The sequence below is a fragment of the Nothoprocta perdicaria genome, unplaced genomic scaffold (assembly GCF_003342845.1).
Source record: "Nothoprocta perdicaria isolate Ctin4 unplaced genomic scaffold, notPer1 scaffold_562, whole genome shotgun sequence".
NCBI lineage: Eukaryota > Metazoa > Chordata > Aves > Tinamiformes > Tinamidae > Nothoprocta > Nothoprocta perdicaria.
The window spans coordinates 10,126-34,032 of NW_020455824.1; the positions used below are offsets into that span (position 1 = coordinate 10,126).

The 23,907-nt window shown below is 41.0% G+C and overlaps 1 protein-coding gene and 1 long non-coding RNA gene across 2 annotated transcripts; both read left to right on the top strand.

Moving 5' to 3' along the window:
- The first annotated feature begins 509 nt into the window (after positions 1-509).
- On the top strand, positions 510-23,373 carry YBX3 (Y-box binding protein 3). The gene is made up of 9 exons (XM_026048719.1): positions 510-735; positions 4,491-4,554; positions 5,990-6,023; positions 11,289-11,378; positions 12,040-12,162; positions 18,765-18,859; positions 21,696-21,864; positions 22,561-22,662; positions 23,167-23,373. The coding sequence occupies exons 1-8, from the start codon at positions 525-527 to the stop codon at positions 22,624-22,626; spliced, it is 852 nt and encodes a 283-aa protein (XP_025904504.1). The 5' UTR covers positions 510-524; the 3' UTR covers positions 22,627-22,662; positions 23,167-23,373.
- Positions 1,177-4,090, top strand: LOC112955416. The gene is made up of 2 exons (XR_003250884.1): positions 1,177-1,666; positions 3,607-4,090. It is a non-coding gene; the product is annotated as an uncharacterized LOC112955416 (long non-coding RNA).
- Positions 23,374-23,907: the final 534 nt, after the last annotated feature.

The following is a 23,907-nucleotide window of genomic DNA, read 5'->3' on the forward strand; positions in this document are numbered from 1 at the left end:
ACTGAGGACAGAGAGCAATCAACAAGTTCCCAGTGCACAAAACTTAAGTTCCATCTTCTGTGTCATGGGAAAGGGCAGATTGAACAGGGAAGAGACAATTAAAAAATGTGATGTGGTTGTGGTAAGAGGAGCTAGATGGACTGGCAGACACGGACAAGACAGAGCAGTCGCTGGGATGTCCACACATACACTTCTTCACACAAATGCACCACATGAACACCGGTGCGCAGACTACGGCACACGTAGTCTGGCAGACGCGGCACACGACTACGCGTGCCCCAAAACACAGCAGGCAGATCTACTTCCACGCACGCCCCTTCTATCCTCCCGTGCGGCCCCTCTACCCCGCCGCTGAGGCCGTCCCGCTATAGAGGCGCGGCCCCTTTAAATGGTAATGAGGCGGCGCGAGCCCCGGCCCAGGCTGACTGTGTTAAAACTTCGGCGGGGCCATTTTGGGGGCAGTAAGACCCAGCGCGGGGCTCGAGAGACATCAGTGGGTGTTGCGTACCATCTCGTCTGCCACCATGAGCGAAGCGGCCGAGACCACTACCGTCAGCCTGGCGCCTCCCGCCGCGCCGACAGCAGCAGCAGCACCAGCACCGCCGCCCCCGCCTGCTGCCGCGGACACCAAGCCCAAGAGCCCCGTTAGCGCCGTCGCGGCGGGCGAAGCGAGTGTGGAGCCGAATCCAGGTGCTGCTGCCACCACCACCGCAGAGACGGAGAAGAAAGTGCTTGGTGAGTGTCCGGCGGGCCCTCTGCCCAACTTTCTCCGGGACCGGGCCCGTGGGGCGGGTGCGGGGCCAACACGTGGTGATGGCGCCGCCCTCGGAGCTTGCGGAACACAGTTGGGGATATACTGTCCTCTTGTTGCGGGCAGCCCTTCGCAGTCGCCCCTCGCAGCCTCTCCTCCGGCAAGGAGGCAGGCGCTCCTCAGAGGAGAAGGCCGCGCGCCCCTCCCTGAGGCCGAGGGGAAACGCCCGCGGAGCGTCGCCCTGCCGGAACGCCAGTGTCAGACGGGGCCAGAAGCTGGTGGCGGCAGAGGGGGAGAGGGGGCGAGGGGGCGGATCGTGGTCGGTGCTTGGTGGTGGCCAGGGCGGTGCAGCGGGCGGCTCTCGCCAGTCCCTGGTCCCTTGCGGGGCTCGACGGGTGCCGGTCGGCAGTTGGAGCAGGCGCGGGTAGAGCGGAGTGCGAGTCTGCAGCAGCCATGTTAGGTGGCTGTTGACACCGGTCTCGGCGGTGGCACCTGCTCCCAGCTCGCGTCCGAGAGCTCTGGTAGCTGGTGAAGCTCAGGGGCTCCTGCCTTGGTAATGGCCGCTGGTAAGCTGCATATGCAGCCAAGAACACTGATGAGTTTCTGCTCTGTTGAGAGAAGATATAGATTGAATGTCAAGTTGTTATCTCTGTACTCGAGTCCAGTGGATTTCAAGTTCTTTTTGTTGTGATTAAACAGGATCAATGAGCTGAAAAGGGCAAGACTTTGGTCCATAGTGAAGTTATTGTAGTGGAAATAGGAATCTGCTGCTTAATCTCTTTCAGTCATGCAGCTTTATTACTAAAGTGGGGCTGACAGCTAGTGCAAAGTCCTGAACTTCACTAAGGAAAGGCAGCATTTTTAACTCTGAAGAGAAAGACTTGAGGTTTGACTACAGCAGATTAACAGGAGCAGGTAAGGATTCCACTGGAGCTGAGGTAGGAAGAGAAATTAGAAGCTATAACTTGTCTGTCTAGTTTGTCAGTAACTGCAAGTAATCAGTCAGGGTATTTCTGCAGCTCTTGGGGCACCTGGCCATTTGTTTGACTTTCTTGACTAGCTTTATTTATGTGAATGGTCTCTTCAGGTCACCTGCCAGGCTGGCTTAGGCCTTTGCCCTTGCTTCCTAGTTGAGGAAAGGGGCATCTGTGCTTTTGGCTTTTTAGTCCAAAATATTCTATGCTAGTAGTTTTGCTAAGCGGCCTAACTATTGTTTAGCTTTTCAGCTTTTTAGCAGAGAAAGTGATTTGATGATAATGCTCACTGTAAAGTTCTCAAGTTGCTCTCAAATATTTCTGTTAAGAATCTAATGATTAGATACTCAAGTCTCCAAAAAAAAAGGGGGGGGGGGGGGGAGGCACCAGAACTGTTTTTAAGTCATCTAAGTATCTGTCTTCTGGGAGTAAGAATTAAGGCTACTTAGTCTTCTGTGTGGTCAGCAAAATCAAAAAAGCTTGGTTTTGTCCTTCAGAAACTTTTGAAACTAAAGCTAGTTTTGCATGAGCTGGAATTGCTCATCACTTCTAGTAATAGAGTGTCTTGCAGAAATGTGGCCTCTGTCCTAAAAGAAAAAGGAGTCGTACTTCAACTACCTTCTTTGAGTTCTCATTAAAACTAGTTTTGACTTCCTCTAGGCTTATTCTTTCACCTTGTCTGATCTCGTTATGACAGTTCAGGCTGAACAGTATCTGTGTTACAATCATGTCACAGTGAACTATAATGCTGCTGTCAGACATGGTGCTAGCACTTACAAGAGAGTGCAAGAGCAGCACTGATACAGAATGGTTTCCCCAGTGTGCTATCTTAAAGACTATCCTGGAAGCTGCTCGATGGTTTCTGACAGCTTATAGGCAAGGAGCAGTATTTTCCTCGAGCTATTTCTTAAGCTGTGTGTGTATACTTCGGTTTATCAGTAGGCAGCTGATCTTGTATGGTGAGCTTTGATCATCTTTCTTTTCAACAGTTGGTGATTTAGGAAAATGGTACTTTTACAGCAGACTTGCTGTGCTTCTCACCCTCTCAGGCTGACTGAAATAAGCCAGTGGCTTTAATAGCTACTTTGAAGGGGGCAGAAAAGAAATGGTGTTAGGCTTATTTTTTTAAGAATCAGTTCTCCTAAAACCTGTGTGGCCACTAATGCTCCCCTCTTTCCCTTTCTTTCCTTGTTGTCTTGTCCAATGCTGTGAGCATTGTGAGTCTGTAGTTGGTGCCTGAGTGAGAGCAGTGAGCTTCTGTTTGTACTTACTGATTCTTCCATAAAGTCAAACCTTCAGCACCAGTGTTTATTCTTTTAGGCAGTGACTGCTACTGAATCAATGTTAGGCTGTGGAACATGTGTGTGGTTTTGTTGTTCCACTTTCTGCTGGAGAATCTTCTTCAAGAAAGGCAAAAGCATTTGTGAAATTGTAATGAAAAGTGGCCTTTCATTTTAAATAATTTATGGCAAAACCAAATCTGGTAGATTCTTTTACTTTCTGTTGAATATTTTTTATACTTTCATTCAGCTGAAGTATAAGAATGGCAAGACTTCAAGAGGTCAAAGCTTAGGGAAGAAGACATATGTAGAACAGATGATACTTTGCAGTACATGCCTCTTGTCTCCAGCAAGCTGTGGGTTAGGGAACTCTGGAGTCTTCCTAGATTCTCTTCCTCCTCCACCCCAATTAAGTTTTCTTTTGTGCCTGCCTCACTCCTAATACTTTTTAATAGTGTGTGTGTGTGGTGGTGTGGGAGGTTTTTTTTTGTTTTTTGTTTGTCTAGTAGACCCTTTTCAGGTAAATACTGCATGGATTGTGCAAGTGATTGTTATCATACTGTGTAATATATCTATTAAAACAGACTCCCAAATTTTCCAGATCTGGCAAATGTGAGTCAGCAGTCTCCACCCAGTTCCTGAAAGGGAGAGGAGTTGGGTTCTTCCCATGCATACTGTATGTTGGATGAACAGGTTTCACCAGATCTTTTAAGATGTACAGTATGGCTTGTATGCAAGATATTGTTTGGGTATAATGTGACAAATGGGAGCTTTTCTGGATCCTATAAGCTTTGGAAACAAAGCTGGTCCCTACCATAACTGATATAAATTGTGGAAAGTGTCCAGTAGTAGAAATGATTGTTGGGCCCTCTGGTTAGTGAGGATAACAGTAATGCAACAAATCTAGCTTTAGAAATAAGGACCTTCTGCCTCTCCATTAGAGCTGCATGGTCTGTGTATGATTTTCCTTAGTCTATAAAAGAAGGATGGAGGAATTTTAAACAGCATACTTCAGCTCTTTAACATCTGTTTTGCAAACTATTGAATGGCAATGGGTGAGGGAGCTTATTTACTTTTTGCTGAGATAAGAAGTAGAATAGTGAGGAGGGGAAATGGTTTTGGAGATACAGCTGGAGTTTATTCTAGGTGTTGCATGGTAAACATGCTGTCCTTAGTTAAACATAAATGTTTATGCTTGAACATCTATAAAAACATGATATGATTATATCTAATAAAATAACATGAGCTGTATGTTTACATATATTACAAAATGTTAAATGTTACAAAAAAGATAAACAACAACAAAGTTCAAGCACTGCTACCTTGATATAAAGTGAAATGCAAATAAGTACACCTTCTGTGTGAAGCGAACAGAAACGGTGTTTTGTTTATCTGCAAGTATAAGGGATTTTGTTTTGTTATTTTTTTTGTTAAAAATCTTGCATTTCCCTATGTTTTGGAGTAATTTTAACTTTTTCTTTCCAGCCACTAAAGTTCTTGGCACTGTCAAATGGTTCAATGTCAGAAATGGATATGGCTTTATCAACAGGTATGTGCAAACTGATATATTCATACTTCACTAAGACTTAGCAAAGATTAAATACCATGCATCACCAGTTATCAGAGATAGTTGTCAGAGATCTAATACCTAAAAAGTTCATACAAGTAAAGCTTAGCAGTCACCAGACACTCAAAATTCAGATGTCTTGGAATGTAGACATCTGAACCTTTCCCCACAAAAAAGGCAAGGGAAGAAAATGGCAAAGTAATTCTGCTGCGTGTTTGAGCCTCTTTGTAGAAGTGTAGGATAAGTAAACATGAGAAACAAGTTTTATGAGGTCTACGTCTACTTTTTTGAAGCTGCAAATAAGGTTGGAAGATAAAGGGAACTGCTTTGAACTGACTACTAAATAGCGATTCTCCACTGCTAACTGAAGATTTTTCTGGAGTTAACAAAACATGTGTCTGTGTGTTGATACAAACATCTGAATGGTACTGAAGATTCACCTAGTGGTAAACTATTATTTGTCCATATTGGTAACTCTCGGGTGTTGTATGCCCAAATAGTTAGAGAAAATTTATGGTGGAAGATCTTCAGATAGAGTACTGCTTTAGGGAAATTGATAACAGTTGTGATATAGTATTGATTACAGTATCTGGAAACTGCTGTCCAGTGTTTCAGGTTAGGGAGAAATACTGAGTCTTTCATATCCAGATCAAGACTATCACTTCAAGTGATGGGATTTAATAACTTCTGCTAGTAGTGTCATCAAATTGCAGTCTGCGGTGTAAGTCCTGTGCAGTCAGTTTTAGCTTATAGTGTCCTCATGAATCAACTGATTCTTTCTGCAGAGGAAGAATTAGCAGAGGTGAATTGATCAAACAGATGAGTGTCCAGTCAGCTTCTGCTCTATAGGAACACAGAATCAAGCTTTTTGATCCATTCTCCAGTCCTGCGTGCAGAGGCCTGAAGCAGCTCAAATAATCTAGACAACCCAATTGGCTGTTCATGTTTGGGTTGCTGTTGCAAAGGACATTTCTAGGACCTCTAGTGGTGGTGTTTTGGGTTTCACTGAAAGAAGAGCTCTGTTAACAGCTGTGCTGTGCCTGTTGATAGTCTTTCTTGACTTCAGGGATAACATGTTGGAAGCTCAGGTTGCAGGTTCTGTGAAAGTTGGTAGGGTGTGTGTGAGTGTATGAAAGAAAAACTGTTTAGTTATTACCCTGTGTCAAAACTGCATCTTGAATGTTTGTCCAGGGTGCAGGGACCCCCATTCTGAAGAGTGGGGAATCACTTCTGCTATCAAGCACGTGACCCTTGAAATCTATGGCAGGGTCTTGATAGCATAGACTTAAAGAGAATTTATGGTATCCAGGAGTTGTACTACAGACTGAGGGAAGGGAGGGTTTACTTATGAAGTCAAAGATTTCTATTTAAGTCCATTAGTCTAAACTCTTACGGCTTCTCACTTGCTTTTTCACAGAAATGATACCAAAGAAGATGTGTTTGTTCATCAGGTAAGAGAAGTAATTGAACTTACGAAGCATATTGCATAAAGTTCATAATGGGTTTTTAGTAACTTCATGCAGCAATCATTACAATTTATGCTGGTGTATGCTCAGAGTTTTTACCCCAAATATATCAAAGGATCATGCACTCATGCTATTGGCTCATTCTATTGTGACAAGAAATAGTATTGGAAACTTCTCAAGGAGCAATCTGGGGGTATTTCTTCTGCAAAGTTGCAGATGAAGTATTAGAACCCTTCCTGCTTTATTGTTTGATATGAACAGGTAGGGTTTTTTGGTTTTGTTGTTGGCACTTTTTTTTTCTTGGTGGGGGTGGGGCTGGAGAGGCTGTGGGGGATGACTTATGCTGTCTCAGTTCCTTGCTATTTGTTTCTCCTTGTCCTCTCTCGCAACTCGTGAACGTATTTACTCGCACTCCTCTTTTGTTCTATTTCTTCTTGCCATTTTCATTTGCAGGTCTTTTCCGTTTGTCCTTCTGGTATTGGAAAGAAAGTGATCCAGCCTGGATTTTTACCAGCCTGGATTGCTATCAGCTGTTGCTGCATGAAACAGCTGCTGTTAGGAAGGAGGAGGGAAAGGCTGGCTATATGCTGTGTGCAGAGAAGTACAGAGTAATTGCCAAGTAGCCAGTCATTAATTAACTTTTAACTGCTAATAGGCTGTTCTGAAGCTCATGATATAGATAGCTGAAAGTAAGAGATGGTCATCTGCACACTGATATTTACTACTTGGCTTAAATCTGAATGTGCAACACTGGAGAAATTCATTTCACTAGAAAATGAAATACTGCCTTTGGAGCTTGTCCTGTATGTAAGAATTTCATGTGGGCCCTGCAGGTCTGTCAAGCTTTCTCCGTAGTGTAAGTGACAGTATTTCTATCAGATGTAAGCAGGAAAGTTGCAAGAAGGCAAAGTGCATGCCATTTAAAAATGGTGATAAATTTTAAGCCACTGGAACTAAACTAGCTGTTCGTGACTTCATTGCATGTGGCACCTATTTCCTTCTGTAAAGGTATGTAGACCTGTCACTGCTAAAATGGATGAAGTTGTGAAGGAACTGAAGATGTTGGGAGGTGTGCATATACCGCTTGGTGCAAGAGTCCTCAGTGTGAAATATATGCAAATATTTAAGTTTCATTTCCACTTGTAATGCCCACGTGCTTTATGGATCCCATCAGAGGGACTGAATCTGCAACCTCATGGGAGTACATCCAGAGTGAGATAGGAGGATCTGGAGGAAGGTGGGAGGGGTGCCCCTTAGCGGCCCACTTGATAGGCAGAAATGTAAGATGTCCTTGAAGGAGAAAAAAAGTTGTCGGGTTGTCTTGTGACCCTTGAGAAGACTCTGTGGAAAATGACTGGTGAACAAGAAGTGACATGGATGAGCATTTTTGTGTTTTAGAAGACTGTCTGTGAAGGTCAGTCTTCCCTTCAGGCAGGGAAGACCTGCAGAAAATTATGCTATATTTGTACTTGGATTGTATTCAGCTGTTCTAATAACTACCTCCATGTAAATTGTTGAGAGAGGGACATGGGGTGGGTGGGGGGAGGGGGGCAGTTCTCTCCTCCCCTTTCCCTCAGTCTTCTGCAGTATAATCTCATAAGTGTGTGCTAGGTGTGCTGTCCTGATCTTGCAGAAATACCACATCTTAAAATGGCATCTGATGAAACTTGTCCATGGGTTCTGCATAGCAAAGCAGATACTTTGGGCTCTAATCTAGATGAACTGCTTTTGTTGTTCTTAAACAATTCCAACTCAAGCTAATTGTCTACATGTGGTAAGAGCAGTTACATAAACGATGAGAGGAAGATACATGAAGGGTGGATGAGCCTTGTCAGAGCTCTGCCTGAACACTGGCAGTGTTTTTGTTATAGAGGCTGTGAACCACCTGTGAGGAGGGGATGGGATATGCAGGGTGGCCTGGCTGGAATTCTTTGCCTTTGGGATGCCATGGAAGTTGGGAGCTGGCAGCTAAGTTCCCGATGGGCAGCGAAGATGGGCTTGGTGAGCCGGGCCGGGGAGCGCCCGGGCAGGGAGCGGCAGCGTGAGAGTGACGTGGCAAACGTTCTGCCGCACGCGGCCCTGCCCTCCGCCATTAACGGAGCGTTCCGCACGGCGGGCGCTGCCCCTCCTCCCCGCCCCGGGGCCCTAGGGGAGGGCTTGGATTACAGCCCTAATCGCTTCAGAGCGAGGCTGACCTAGTTGAGTGGCGGCGCCCGTCCCCAGCCGCAGGGGACCGGGCAGATCTCATGATGAGAATGGGGGTTGGCACACCATGTGCAGCTATTGGGTGCTATTTATAAACAGAGAGCAGATTAGAATGCTCTTTAGAGCATGCATGGCTGCTCTGAGTTAACCCTTTGTCTTGTGGGGGGGATGGGGGCTCATCAATGGGCTGGGAAAGGGTGAGGTTCTTCCTCTATCATTTTGCTTGTACTCTTGTTGAGTTGGTTCATGCAAGATGCTGTTCAGTGCACTATGTTGGTTACTCCTGACAAGGCAGGGAATGTTCCTATGTGTGAGCATCTTGCAATTAACACTTTTAAAAGCCTCTATGTAGGTAGCCAGAGAAACCTAAGTAAGTTGGGCATAATTTGAGTCAACAGGTAGTGAGAAATTAATGTCTGCTGCTGCACAGGTTTGAGTCATGTTTGTCATGAGGAGCGTTTATAACACAGCCTGCTAGAGGTGCACTAGTAACATGGTATAATGGTATCTGCCACTGCTGTAACAGCACTGTATGTTTATGTGATGGGATGGTGTTTTGAGGGTATAGGAGGAGTTTGGCTATGCAGAGTACTGAGCCAGCTGTGGTTTCCCATCCCTGTCTTGGCATCTGTGTCCTTTGGGGAAAAAGGAAAGGCAATGTCTTAATTCTTCAGTTGTTTCTCTGTCAACATCTGTCTGCTGAATAAAAAAAGCTGTAGACTATTGTGTGCTCATGAACAGTAATGGAGTGTGTAGTGATCTCCTCTAGATATACAGTGTAAAAGCTTTTTTTTTTAAGCTGATTGTTTGGATTTATTTTGGTAACACTTACCTTCTACTGAAGAAGTAAAGCTCTAACAGATTCTGGTCAGAATTCTAGGATTAACTCAAGTTGTTTTTATAAAACAAATATCCACAAATATGATGGGTTCTATATCCTATTGACAGGTTATTCTGCTGCAAATCTGAAATTTTAAGGTTTTGTCTGTAGATCTCAAATACTACATGTTAAGCCTTGATCAAGCTGTTTTTTGTTGCTGTACTTAGAGGATGTTTGAAGAGCTTGATTCTTTTTCAGTATGCTCCCTGCTGTAAGGAAACCAAGTAGATTCTCTTCCTTCCCCCCCATCCTTGTAAAGGAGAAAGATTCTTGAGGGATAGGGGAAGCTTGTTGTCATCTCTGCCATGTGTAGAGCACAAACCTTCAGCTTTTGTCAGTTGTCTCAATACAAGTAGCAGTGAAATAATCACCCAACTTCATGAGATTTCTCACCACCCAGTTGTCCAGTCTGTCCAGGTCTCTCTGGATGGCAGCGCAGCCCTCAGGGCTGTTGGCTGCTCCTCCCAGTTTTGTATCATCTGCAAAGTTGCTGAGGGGGCACTCTGTCCCTTCATCCAGGTTGTTGATGAGTCCTGGACCCAGGACTGATCCCTGGGGGACACTGCTAACTACAGGCCTCCAACTGGGCTCAGCACCACTGATGACCACTGTCTGAGCTCTGCCATGCAGCCAGTTCTCAATTCACCTCCCTGTCCACTCATCAGTCCCTCACTCCTGGAGCTTGCCCAGGAGGATGTTGTGAGGGATGATGTCAAAAGCCTTGCTGGACAGGGGATTGGGATGGAAAAGGAGATAGGACAATTACTGGTAAAGAAAGCAAAACATTGGCCAAAGGTAGGAGTCTTTGCTTGCTGAATTATTTTCCAAAGAAATTTGAGCAGCTCATTCTCTTTCTGTATCAACAAATTCTTTGATTTTTTTCATCAATAGCAGTACACAGCTTTTGCACATCTCTTTTCTTGAACCATTTTGGATATTGCTGGTTACAGAGAATGGCATGGGTATAGAGAGCTAAAAGAACATGTTAGTTTCCTGCAAAAGGGCCCTTGATCAGCAGTGTAAGAACTTAAACTAGTTTAGGAAAGGTATTCAGCTCTTAACTGCTCCTAACTTCCTCAGTATCTTAGGAAATATTTTTTGGACTATTATTGCCTTGATGAATGAATATAACTGTCATTGGCAGCAATTCAGCTGGTCTTCATTCTGCCTATTTTTCTGGAGCTGCCAACATATACCACAACAGTCATTTAAGCTGGATTTATGGGTTGTATTTCATATATGACTTTTATTTCCTGGATCTTAGACATCCATATCCTGTGTACTAGATAAATATAGCCATATTAACACACTCTGAAAGCAAACTAGTATTAAATAACCAAATGGTGTTTCACAAAAAAAAAAATACTCTAACTTGCATAAGGGATTACTACTTCTGGCCTTTAAGTTTGTGAACCCTTACGTGATGAGCTGATAATAGGCTTATCTTGCTAACTACCTCTGATGGAGTCACAGAAGTACTCATCAGAGTGGAAAGGATCTAAGGATCTATAGTAGTAGGATCTGTAGATTGAAAACCAGTGTTCCTGTGAGTCTAAAGGGTGTTTTATTTTTAAGCTGGTTTTGATCCAAATCTATGTTAATGCCATTTCTTGGGTCTCTTTCTAGAAGAGGTGGCTAAAGCTTGAGATGTTCTATTCTGGTATTATTGCTCTTCCTTCTTTAGGGAGTTCCTCAGTTTCTTGGTCTGTCTTACAGTGCTTAGGTAAAAACACTTCTTTCTGCTATGCTGAATTTATAGCAGTTTTTCTTCACTGACTGCTGTGATACCTTGTAATTAATGGTATCTTCTTTAAAACATTCCTCGTCTTAGGTGACTTTGTTTTGCAGGTTTTGATGATTGAAAGCACAGATCATGCTTGCATCTAGAGCTACCTTGATACTTTATGCAGGAAGTCGAGCAATCTGTGTGAACTCTATTCATACAGACATGTGAAGTGCTTCAGCTGTTTAAGAAGAGAGGGAGAGTTTGGAATAACAGTTAACTTGCAACCTCATAAGTATTGAGAAAGGAATAGATGTTGGTTGAGTAAGGAAGGGGTAGGGAATGGGAGACACTTGTATATTTGCCATATCTGTCCTTCATCTAGAGGGCTGTGAATGAATAAGCTCAAAACTAATATTTTTCTCCTGTATCGTCTATGAAGACAGCAATAAAGAAGAATAACCCACGGAAATACCTGCGCAGTGTTGGTGATGGAGAAACTGTAGAATTTGATGTGGTTGAAGGAGAGAAGGTAAGAGATTATGAAGCTCTGGAGACATCGTCCAACACAGCTAACATCACTCTAGCAGGGAGTAACAAAGAGAATTCTATGCGTACCTAGGAATTTTGTTCACTGTGCTAAAGTATTTCTTGTGGGTGGTGTTTATACAGTCTTTCTCCAATGTCTTCGTTAAGAAGTGTTTCTAGATAAGGTATAGTTAAAAGTTGAGACTTACTGTTTCCAGAATCTGCACTTCTTGAGAGAGTATTTAGTGATTATTGTGTCCAATAATCAAGCCCACAAGCTTGAAGTGATGCATATTTTGCCCTGAATACCTCTTTCTCTTGAAGCCTGCTTTTAGGACTATAAGAAGCTGTAAGTTCACAGAACTTTCTCCAGTTCCTTTTGAGAGTTTTTTTTGTCTTTTGAGAGTTTTTTGGGTTTTGGATCTCTTGTCAGTTTTTGGTGTTTCTGTCACTTTTTGCATTTTTTTCTATATACACTCAAGAGTGGCAAATGACAAACCTTTCTAGTTGAAAATAAGACATGCCTTCACAACTTAAGAGGAAGATATCTGGAACTTGGACCTAATGTGTAAAAGTTATTTTCATATTTCCTTTGTCTTTATTCTCCCTATGTGTAGTCTTTCTCTACTCACAACTCCTAGCTTACTGCCTTTTTGGCCTTGTAGGGTGCAGAAGCAGCTAATGTCACTGGTCCAGATGGAGTCCCTGTGGAAGGTAGCCGCTATGCTGCAGATCGCCGCCGCTATCGACGTGGCTATTATGGCCGACGCCGAGGACCACCTCGTAGTGTAAGTTTAGTTGTATTATAGTGATATTCATCCTGCTTCTTCAGTTGCCTTCCTTCATATGAAGAAGATTCAGTCCTAGAATGTGATAAACTGCCTATGCTTAAGTGTGTGTGTGTGTGTGTGGTGTTTTTCAGTAATACGCTGCCTTCCTTCAATGCATTGTCATTGTTGGTACTGATATTTCTGTTACTGGATGTTTTGAAGACTTATCTTGACATATCATTTTTTTTGGGGGGGGCAGGGGGAGAGACACATGTTTCTAGAAAGGCTCTAAGGTGTCTCTTTAGATGTTGTCTGCTAATTGAGTAGATTAAATGTAAAGGATTAGGATACCTAGATGTTCATCTGAAGTAAAAGGAAATAGCTGTATTACTTAAACATAGACATCACTTGGAAGGCTTGTTTGGAAAAACTTGATTTGTTAGAGGTTCAGTGATGGCTTTTTGATTTTTGTTTTGCATTTAAGTAGGATAGCTTTTTGACTAACCCCATGGAACCTCCATATAATTATTGTACCTGTGAAGGCCTCCATAGCTGTATGTCAAAGATAATGCTCTCAAGCTAACTATGCTGCACTGTTTACAGCATCTCAAGCTTTCTTTAAACAGCTTCCCTATGAGCTTCTGCATAGGAACGGGCATGTATAAAGTGTGTTTCTGTAGTTCTAGTAATAACTATCCAAATTGTGTTGGTACTGCACTGATCCTTGGAATAATTCAAGAAACAGGGGTCAGTTACAGATTTGGCAATATATTTCACTTTATAGGTGAGTCTGTGATTGTTCCTTATATTGGTTCACTCTTATTTACATGTTCCCACAGAGTCCTGTGATGAGTATATTTACAAGCCGTATACCCTTCTCATCTTGTTCTATAGAATTAATAATGAAGAGATAAACAGAACAAGTATTGTCAAGTCTGTTCTTAAAATTATTGCAAGATTGTTTTCTTTTTGTGGAACATCAGAGACTTAATATGAGTGGAGTTCTTTCTGAAGCCCTTAGACTGCAAGAAGTTGGTGCTTATATTTGGTGCCTCATTACTGAGCGTCTTAGGTTTACAATGCTAGACTTAGCACTTTCAGTCTTATTGATTTTATCTGATCTTGTCTGTTATCTGTATTCCAGGATTGGCACTGTTTCTTTTTGTTCTATTTAGATTAATTTCCCTTACCTGTCTTAATAATGAGTGAGCTCTTCAGGTGATGATACTGTTGTTGACTTGAAGCTGCTTCTTACTTGACCTGAGCAGATGCGGCAAGGCTTACATATTTGTATATTGCTATGTTTTCTTTTCCCTGGAGGGTGGTAAGGTAAGACTGATAATGTGAGACTTATCTTAGATACAGGGAACACTCATTCTCAGGCTACTTGCACTGTAATATATTCTTTCTCTTGGCTTATATAAACTCATGAAGCTAGAAGAACCTGGCATCTCAGTGGTGTTATGTGACAATTTGATTCAAATACTTGAAGATACACAGGGACAAATTGATATAGTTGGTGCCTGCTTGTCTTCTGAATTAAATTCTTTTGATGACTTGAGGTATGCTGTTTGATGCTAGGAGAATTATAAAAGATTACTTAATATCCAAATTAACACTCTTTCATTTCTCCTGATTGCCCATGAGTTTTGTTACTCTGTTCCTGGAGTTTAAAGCCCTTCAGAATGGGAGGCATACTCCGCGATTTGTTGTTGGCTTCCTGTGACTTGTCATGTATGAATTTGAGCTCTTTTCTGTGAGGGTGACAGAGCCCTGGAATAGGCTGCCCAGAGAGGTTTTTGGAGTCTCCTTCTCTGGAGGTCTTCAAAACCCACTTGGATGCAGCCCTGTGCTTTAGGTGTCCCTGTGTAAGCAGCAGGGTTGGACTAGAGGATCTCTAGAGGTCCATTCCAACCTCAACCATTTTGGGATTCTGGGAATTGTCCTGTCATCAAGCTTGCTGAAGACTGCACAGTACTACTCCCTTAGGGAGTCCACTTATAACTTGTCCACAGAAAGTTGCTATGAGAGACTTGGTAAATTTGAGGTAAATGTTGTCACCTGTTCCCTCCTATTCTGCCGTCAGTCATCGTAAAAAGTAAGCATACTCAGGTATAACACACATGTGGTAAATTCTTGCTAACTGTTTCAGGTTGCCTTAAGGCACTTGGAAATGGCTTTCATGAGGATATGTACTATATAACTTCTTGAGTTATAGGTCCCTGAGTTCTGAAGGGACTAAGCTTAGGCTGACTGCATCACCTTAAAGATGGTGTGCCGTCTGTCCCTTCCAGTAATCAGTAAACATGAGACAACTCATTCAGCTCTCTTGCATGCATCCTTCTGATCCCAGGTACTTGTAGGTACGGACTTTGCTTGTGATATAAAATGTTTGTTGTTGACCTCAGTTAGGAGTTCCCTGTGCAACCAAAGCTAGGCATATGCTAAGTCTGCTAAGTTTCTTGCATATTTTTGTGTTTTGAGCAAGCTGTCCTTGAAGACTGACCAGCCTATTGAACCCTCTTACTCTCTAACCCCTCAGTTCCCTGAACAACCTGAACTTGAGAAGGCTTCAGTTTTTGTTCTGCTACTTCATTTTTTCACTTCTGTCAGGATCTTAAACTCCTGCATCTTGTGGATATTGCATCCACAATTGTTGGCATTCACAGCTGCAGATTGTATAATCTTCCTTATGTGCGAGTGTCCAGTTAAGCATCTCACCTACTTAAAGGTTTCAATTGTTGAATTCTTCAGTGCACATAGATTTTCTTGGCTTGTGACCCACATTCCTGCACTTTCAATAGATGCTGAGAGTTCAAATGCATCCAGGGTAGCAGTGTCTTTCTTTAAACACAGTTAATTGTTTAAATGTGGGTAGAACACAAAGACTGAAGAGTGCTTTCAGATACTTAGTCTGCTTTCTTCTTTCTCTGTTTTCACTGAAGAAAACTTGTGGAAGAGGAGTGAGAGAAATCCAAGCACCACTTACCCTTAATTCAAGCACCTTTACCCTTACCCCCTTAAGATTAATCAGTAGTGATATTAAGCAGCTGTCTGAGCTCTGCCCTTCTGAAAGCAGCTGTGTGAGTATTTTGCTGATTGCAATTGAGTCTTTAGTAGAATATCATTATTTAGAACTCTTGCAACATAGGCTGTGTGCATTTGACCAGGTTTTATCACTTGCATATGTGCTAGGCTCTGCATATTCTATTATCAGTCAGTGAATAGAAATAAGCATTTTTGGCCTGCAGTTTAACAGCTCAGATGTTTAAAACAGACCAGATGAGTCATGCTCTTCAGTTTGTGTCTACAGAAATTTTTATGATGGATTATACAGATGTGATCACCTCCTAATAGGTAGGAAATACTTGGAAAGTAAAGGTTAGAATGAAGACTTACAGATTTATACCTCACTATTTCATTATATTTTACTGAGATTCAAAAATTTTTTTAAGTCCTTGAGAAGGCTGGTATGTACTGGAAACTAGGCAGTAGAATGTGCTACTGAATGGCTGATCGCATTCTTCTTCCTATATGTCTTCAGGGAAAGGCTTTTTGCTTGTTTTGGTGGCTCAGCGTGTGAATTTCAGGACCAATACCATTGGTGTTTCCAATCACGACAGACTTAAAAAGAGCTCTTGCTGCACTTACTTTCACATATTTGTGCTGAGATTTATGGCCCTGATGAGCAACCTTATGTTGAAGATGAATTTTTTTTCAGTTAGAATTTTGTTCTGGGCCACAAAAATATTAATGATTCTTGTCATGAGACTGGTTAGCAACAGTGTTCTTGCGCATACTAATTGTGGTGTTCAGCTTGGCTAATGAAAGGATGCTGCAAGTACTAAAACTTATTCCTGCAAGAACAATGAGCCAACTGGGAGCTGACATTGCAACTGAGAACAATGTCAGTAGAGGAGATACTGCTGGAATGTGTGAGAAGTCAGAGATGGAAGAAAACAAGACTTGGGAAAAACATATTCTGCAATTAAATGAATTTGACCTGTTAGGATCTTCAAAGTATCTCTAAAAGTGGAAAGTGTGAAAAACTTTGGCAAAACATGATCTTAAAAGAGTACACTTCAGCTGTATTTTGTTATTAATTACTCTAAGCTAAGATATTTTTGCCTTCTGGCATTGTAGTTCTGACTATATCTGTACCTAAGTTTGCAGGAGTCTGTATCTGATTATGGCACTCAGACTGCAGAAGATTTGTTACAAGAAGGTGGAGTATGAGAAGAGCAATCATGTCAATGTCACTTTTTTGTACCCAAAAGACTTGATAGTTTAAAAAAAAAAAAAACCTTTCTTTTTGTTTCAATTAGGTGAGAAGGGCAGTGTTGTGCAGGACTGTCCTGAAGCTGTCCTATTGTAGGTCAGTGAAACCACTCAGTATACTTGTCTGAATATTCTTGTTATCCCTTGACATGTAACTGTTTCTGTGATCCATCATAATTGCTTTTACTGATCAGTTCAGAGTGAAGCATCAACTGAAGATAGTAACACATCCCTTTAGTCACCTACATCAGTTATGTATTCTTTATGTTGTTATTGCATGTCTAATTTTTTTTTTGCTTCAGTGAAGCCTCCTCTTCCTTTTTTACATGTACGGAAGCGGAAGGAAGGCTGCAATATCCTAGAGCCATAGCTGTATATACACATAGTATTTTCTGAATAATAAAAATCACTGCTGTGATCACTGTCATGGGGGAATAAAGTTTTGTGTAATTTGCAGATGGATTTCTAGTTAACTGTCTTACAGGACCTTCTTGAAACTTCTTAAGTTTGGGTTGCTAATGGTAAACTTTCTTGAGTTTTGGGAGTCTCATGAATGTTTGTTCTTAGATGAGTGGTAGCTCCACAACAAAAGAGTGCTATATTTAAGAGTATGAAGCTGCTCAGTTTTTGTAATACAGTAGAAGTGTCAGGAAACTAATATAACTTTATTCTAAGCGATTTAGTTGCTTTGTTGCTTTGTGATGTATAGCTTTGAACCAACTGCTTAATCCAAACCTAGCTAGAATACTGGTGTGTTGACATTCATCTGGAAATGAATAAGAGAACTTCCGTTGCTTTTTCTGCCTTGCTCAAAATAATACTTTATTCAATTCTATTTTAATCATATTGAAAGGTCCTTCTGTCCCTCTCCCCTACAACAGAGGGAAACATCATGTTTTTATTAGAGATGTCAATGCAGACTTGGCAAGGAGTAGAGACAGTGGCATATAGCAAACTGTACTGTTAAACATGCTAAAATGTAACTACTATTTAAAAAGCTGTGAATTTGATGCTCATTGCTAAGGCCATAGGTGATATGATGTTTTTATTGTTTGTATTATATTTATAATATTTATTACATGCCCTTCTCTACCTTTGGGTTGTTGATCTTTTAATTTCTGATATCATCTCTCAAACAAGACCTTCTAGAAACTTGATTACACTTTTATGGCACTTAGATGTCATAGAGAATTGAAATGCTGGTTTTGCTGAAAGAATTCTTTTTTCCTATGAGAAACATACTTTTTGGAGTTTTTCATTGTTTGTCTTCCCTTTTTCAGATCTTTCAGTTTGGGGTGTGGTGTGTTGGGGTGCATATGTTTTTTCTTTTTTTTTTTTTGGAGGGGGTTGGGGGGAGTGGGGTGAAGATAGGGGGAGGGAAGAAGGGAAAGGAAGGGAACAGGTAATAGAATAACTTCATAGTTTAATACGTTTTTCACCTCCTTTTCCTCTTTAAATAGAGGTAGCAAAGCTTCCAGGGTTCTGAGTTTAAGATATTTGTTCTGCATATAGAAGACAAATTGGTATCCCAAAATGAACATAGGTAATAATATCTTGTTATAAACTTAAGTTAAACTTTCTTTGAGTTTTGGGCTTCAAATGATTTTTCTACAGCTGTTAGATAGCTACTACTATGCACTTAGTGGAACTTTCTTTGAATATTTCTCCATCAGTTTTATAAAATCTGATATTCTGCTTCCACTTACATACCTTTTAGTATAGAGTTCTGATTTCTTCTGTAGTTAGCCCTGTCATATTGCTAAGAATAGCAGTATATAGGTTCAGAGTTTGAAATACATCAAGAGTCTTTGGGTCACATCTTTAGGAAACTTGGAAAGCAAGAAAGAATCTTTGAAATACTAATGCTTTTGAAGAAGATTTTAATCTCACAAAAGACTTGTCCATATTTGGCAGGGAATTCTGTTCCGTTCCCCAAGACTTCTTGTTACAGCCTGCAGTACTTCAGGCTTTCCAAATGTTTATCTCTTCGTTAATTTAGTTAATCTCTTAAAGAAAATTTCACTGTCAGTGCCATTAATCTAAGATTTGTTGTAGAGTTTCTGACCTTTCCTGGAGGAAGGGAGAAGACTCATCAAGTAGTTTCTTTACTGAGTGCTACCATGAGGAACAAGAGCATCATTGTTGGTTTGTGTTCTTTCCTACTATTCTATTTGCCAAAACAAAAACCTTCTGATGACCTGATTTCTGCTTACCAGGTATGCTTGCATTTTTGTACTGACTTATTGTTCTGTTTAATCTGACATTCAGGTATTGATCTCTATGGTTAATGTACTACCTTTGAAATTATGCTTTATCTTTGTCTATCTTCCATTTTCTTTGAGGGTGGTGAAGGAGAACTGAAGGATGGGGTTGCAGAAGGAGGACAACTTCATCAACAAGCCCATAGGAATCCGACCTATCGTCCCCGCTATCGCAGGTTTGCCTGTTTCCTTTGTTCTTCATTGTATTTGGATATTTATGTGATCTGTACGGACAACTGGTAACAGGGCAAAGTTATATTCCCTATTGTTCTAATGTAAAACATAGTAAAAATGCTATGTTTAGATGGTAAGTACCATGACATAATACAGCCTTTTTGGAGAAAGGAAGGCCCCAGGAGTAAAGAAGCCAGGGCAAAGGTCAGTGTGATGTTACTCAAATTCAGAAATAGATTAAGAAAGTACTCTTTAGGAGAGGGGGAGAAAAAAAAGAAGTTAAGCAGTGTATTAAAGTGGCTTGCAGGTTCCTTGCCTTTCAAGCAGTGGTCTCTTACGTCTTGGACATGTATTGAATGTAAATGCCTCTTGATCAGGGACAGGTAGATCCAGTATCACAGAGGCAGGGTCCACTTTGTTGCCTCCCCTGTGGACTGAAGCCAGTAGTTTGTACCTCAGTGCTCAATTAAATGTGTGCAGGTTTGCCTCCAGCCTTGTTCAGTCCATGTGTCACATGCAGGCACAGAGGTGCCTCTTGCTGTTCAGGCTTTGTTCTAAGCACTGATGCAATTTGTAGATGCATGAGAAATCCTACTTATTATGCAGGAAGAACTGAAGTCATGTCCTATTTCTTATAGAGAATCAGAGGGCAATTTTGTAGTAATGTGGTAATATCTTATGCAAGCAAAGGAGATTGCTAACAGTTAAAATAGGTTACCTCATGGAACCTAATACTAACAATGGCTTTGTTTTGGAAATAATAAAATGTGGGGATTATTGGAGTTATTCTTTCTAATACTTTAGAAGACAGGTGCTAAAGAAGCTAGAGAGCTCCCAGAAAGCATAAAACTCATCAAATAACTGAAGAGGGAAAAAGTGCAAAGCTAAGGAGCAGTAAGGAGAAGAGGTATCGGATGAAGACAGTGGGAGACAGGCTGCAAAACAAGAGGAGATTGCTATGCATATAAGAGGTAGTAAACTTCCAGAGCTTTTGTTGCCAGATGTTGGGTGTTAAACTTGCATGACTTCAAAGAGAGACTGTTCAAATAGCTGAAAGAACACTGTTATGGTATTATTATATGGGCGAGCTGTCTCAGGAAATTCCCTGAGAAAAACTGGAAGATAGTTGGAGTGTGGGAAACTACTTAGGGGAAATAATACATGTTTTCCTGTTGTTACTGTGCCCTAGGATTCATAAAACTGGGCTAAACAGACCCTTGAAGACTCAATAGACTGTTAAGTAAAACTGGTGCTTTCTTCTGGTCATAATTCTAACATGGCCAATCAAGCCTCTGCCCTTTACATCAAGGAAACAATTCTATGGCTTAAGAACTCATTGCAGACGTAACAGTCAAAGGCTGAGTTTCAGGCTTTCATACTGTTGGAGATCTTATCTCCTTTAAGGAGAAACCATAATTCACATTACTGCCTTGTGTGAAGTATCATGGCCTCTCTTCTCAAGGAGATGAATTGTATTGCTCAGTCTGTCACTTGCTATACACCTCATTGAGGTTAAGTCTGAATTTGGAGAAATGAACTCTGAAATGGGCAGAATCCCCATTTTTTGTATGCATATTAATTGAAAACTAACAAGAAGGGGTAAATACCATTACAAGGACAATAAATTAACTTCTGTAGAAATTATAAGGCTGTACTTAATGACAACATTTTCTCTGCACAATAAAATTGACAGACTTCTGAAGATTTAATCTAGAACTATAAGATTTCTAGCACTTCATCTAAGCTCTTCTATCTGTAGTACTTGTGCTGCTTCTGGTAACTAAAATAGTGGAAACTGATGTTTGTAGGGGCTTGAGGTCAGTATATTTAATTCTAGACAGTGTTCATTAGCTTAGGTGCAGTAACATTAAAACAAATGGCACCAGTTCAAGTTCTAGTCAGTGTGCAGTGTTGTATCATGTGGATGTTCTACTTGCAGGTAAATCCTTGAGAAACAAGGTAGTTGGTTAGTCAGGCATAGCAGTACAACAAGTGTAATGTGACATCTCAATTCTGTCCCTGTTACATGGGTGAACTGCAAACTGGGTAGTTCATGACAAACAGGATTTTTTCTCATTTTTGGTGTTTCTTTCCTGTAAGAAATAACATAGCTTAATGTGTTTCTGTGTAAGTTAAGAGATAGGTATTGTATACATCTCTATGCACTAAATCCAATGACAGCATACTTTCCTGCTAAACTTCTTTAGCCCCAAAACCAATTTAGATCTCAGACAAGTGTAAATTAAGTGAGCTAATAGGAATTAGACAATGATGACAGTAACTGCTTATTTTCTGTTTTGACACTTTTTAAACATAATGTTTATGTAGAAAGTGAGCTGTTGCACGTTGTATGTAACTTTTTTAATGGCTGAGGGGGCAATATAATCTCTTACCTTAGAGTCAAGGGAGATCCAGGAAGGAGCTGATAAATAGAACAAGGGATCCAAGGGATTATACCACTTAATTATGGATAGGACTGGACTTCACATACAGCTAGGCCAAGGCTAATTGGTCGGAGTTGGCCAGTGCAGCTTCTACTAGCTGCAGCCAGTAATTCTTCCAACCAATAATTTAAATTACCTCAGTTCCCCTTTATTATAGAATTTACAGAGTATACTGACAAAGTGAAGAGATCCCAGCTTATCATATATCCCAGAAAAATAGCTCTTCATTCCAACTTCATGGCAGCTAAATTTCCAAGGTGTGGTTTGCTGTCAGTCAGATCTACTAAACATAGAACTTGCTGGGCTAGAGAGGCTTTTGCTGGTCCAAAGTTAGTAAAGTGTTTTAAACCTCAAACTTCTCATGTACCCAATACGTATTTTTCCACCTCTTCAGGGGGCCCCCACGTCCTCGCCCTGTGCAGGTGACTGGAGAGGCTGAAAAAGAGAACCAGCATGAGACCAGTGCTACAAGTCAGCAGCCCCTTCGCCGTGGGTACCGACGCCCATATAACTACCGTCGTCGACCTCGTCCACCCAGTTCTCCAGCTCAGGATGGGAAAGAGGTAAGTAAGTTCCCAGCAGAGACTTGCTTCGAAGCTGAGGTTGACTGGTATAACATTTGAGACACTCTGCCCTTGTGTTGGGGGCTTGGGAGGAGAATGGGAATGTATCTCAAGTGTACTGTTTAGTGTACTATAAGAGTCTGGTGCTTATCTCCATTATCTTTGTGGTGAAGGTAATTTGTTTTCATTGCCTGTTCCTTACGACCTTGTTGGAGAATGGGCACCTTTCCTTAAATAGAACATTAAACAGCAGTGGCATGAGAATAACTTCTGGATAGTTCTTAACTAGGGATCAGTTTTTAACTAATGTTTCTGAAGCAGATGGGGACTAATGTTTTTCCTGTTACCCCAGGCAATCTCCAAGCTAAGAGGAAGACTTGAAATTTCCAGATTCGTTTTATTGATGTGCTTAAAACAGCTTGTTTCAGTGACCTAGTTTCAAACACAGATTTTAACGAGGGAAACCTCTTATTCTACATTGAACTTCACTTGAGGGGATCCCTCCATATTGGAGATATTTTGAAAAAAGTATACAGAGATAAACTTGTTATGTAATGCTTAAACTTTGTGTTCTCTACAGTTAGATGAATTCTCAGACAATACTTCCTTGATTATTTTAAAGCTGGGTAATAGTGACACCACTACTTACTGAATAGAGAAAGGATTTGGAGGTAATATAATTTTATTGTGCCTCAGACAAAAGTGACTGAAACACCTGCTGGAAATCCTGCTCCAGTGACTGAGCAGAGTGGTGCTGAGTAATGTCCAACTCCCCTAGACACCTTTACAGTCCTTCAGGTAAGTGATATAGATGGATCCTGTTCTCAAACTGAAACACCATTATGTATGCCTTTAGGACTTGGAACATCTATCTGGCTCCATATCTCAATACATTAGATAGTTGCAATGACTTTTGAGTCCTATATAGGCAACTCAAGGAACTGTTCTAACTTCTTCCTTTTTTTTTTTGTCTCTTTGTATTACTCACAGAGTAAATATCTGTAGATGATTTTGCTACATCTGTCTAACCTCTTTTAAAGAGGTGCTCCTTACTGGCATCTGGTGATGAGCTGGTGGTGTTTTAAGTCAGGACGATACTGTAATCCTATGCAAAGAGCTCTTTGTCCTTACTTGTAGGTGGACTTGGTTTATCCTGCCAATTTGTTGTAACTCGGTCATCATCTGAAATCCCACCCATTGATGGTTGCTTTCTTTCTCTCTAGTCTAGTGTTTCTTGTATTTTTATTTCACTGCAGAAATTAAACCTCAAGTAAACTATGTTATGATTTGTCTCTTCTACAGGTATACTAAAATGCAACTGAAAATATAACACCAAAGAAACATTCAAGCAATAAACTGTCAACAGTGATAAAAATTCAAGATACTGGAACTTGAGGAAGAGAAAATTCACCAGCAGCTGAGATCCACAAAATGCCTGCAAGATAAATGCAAGAAGAAAGTGAGATTCAAAGAGTACCTTCCTTCCCTTCCTCCCTGCCTACCTTTCCTCTTCCTTGTTCCTTTTTTTTTGTGTTGTTGTTTTTATTAAGAATTTCAGTGTTTTGCTACTATTGATTTTTTTTCATTTTTTTTTCTTTTAATATCAAATTGAAAAGGCGGGAGAAAAGAACTGAAATTGAAGTTGAATACTTTTTTTTATTGGATGCTGGTGCTAAACCTCCCAGGTGTGATGAGTTGTTTTTATGTGCCAGTCCTGCTCACTGCCAGGCACAGGGAGGAGAAACTTCTGCTTTCCTTAGTAAGATCTATTTGAAACTGCAGCATGGGTGATGTTCCTCACAAATAAAAGTAATTTCAAGTACCAAAAAAGCAAACAATCTAAGAGTGTGGGGTCTTTATGTTTACATATAAAATTGTGAACTGTGAATTACTGTTTTGCTGTTTCCGCACTTACCAAGGTAGCTGGTTTAAATTATAAGGATATGGCTGAACTTATGAATGTCTTATACAAAGATATTCTAGATTGCAGCACAGCAATAACTCACACTACTCTCTGATTCTGTAGTTCACCAAAGGTGTTTT

Bases quoted from the DNA above. Each gene is read 5' to 3' on its own strand.
- YBX3 (XM_026048719.1), top strand. From the start codon at position 525: ATGAGCGAAGCGGCCGAGACCACTACCGTCAGCCTGGCGCCTCCCGCC. The intron at 11,379-12,039 runs GTAAGAGATTAT...TTGGCCTTGTAG, and splicing joins ATGTGGTTGAAGGAGAGAAG to GGTGCAGAAGCAGCTAATGT. The intron at 21,865-22,560 runs GTAAGTAAGTTC...ATTGTGCCTCAG, and splicing joins CAGCTCAGGATGGGAAAGAG to ACAAAAGTGACTGAAACACC.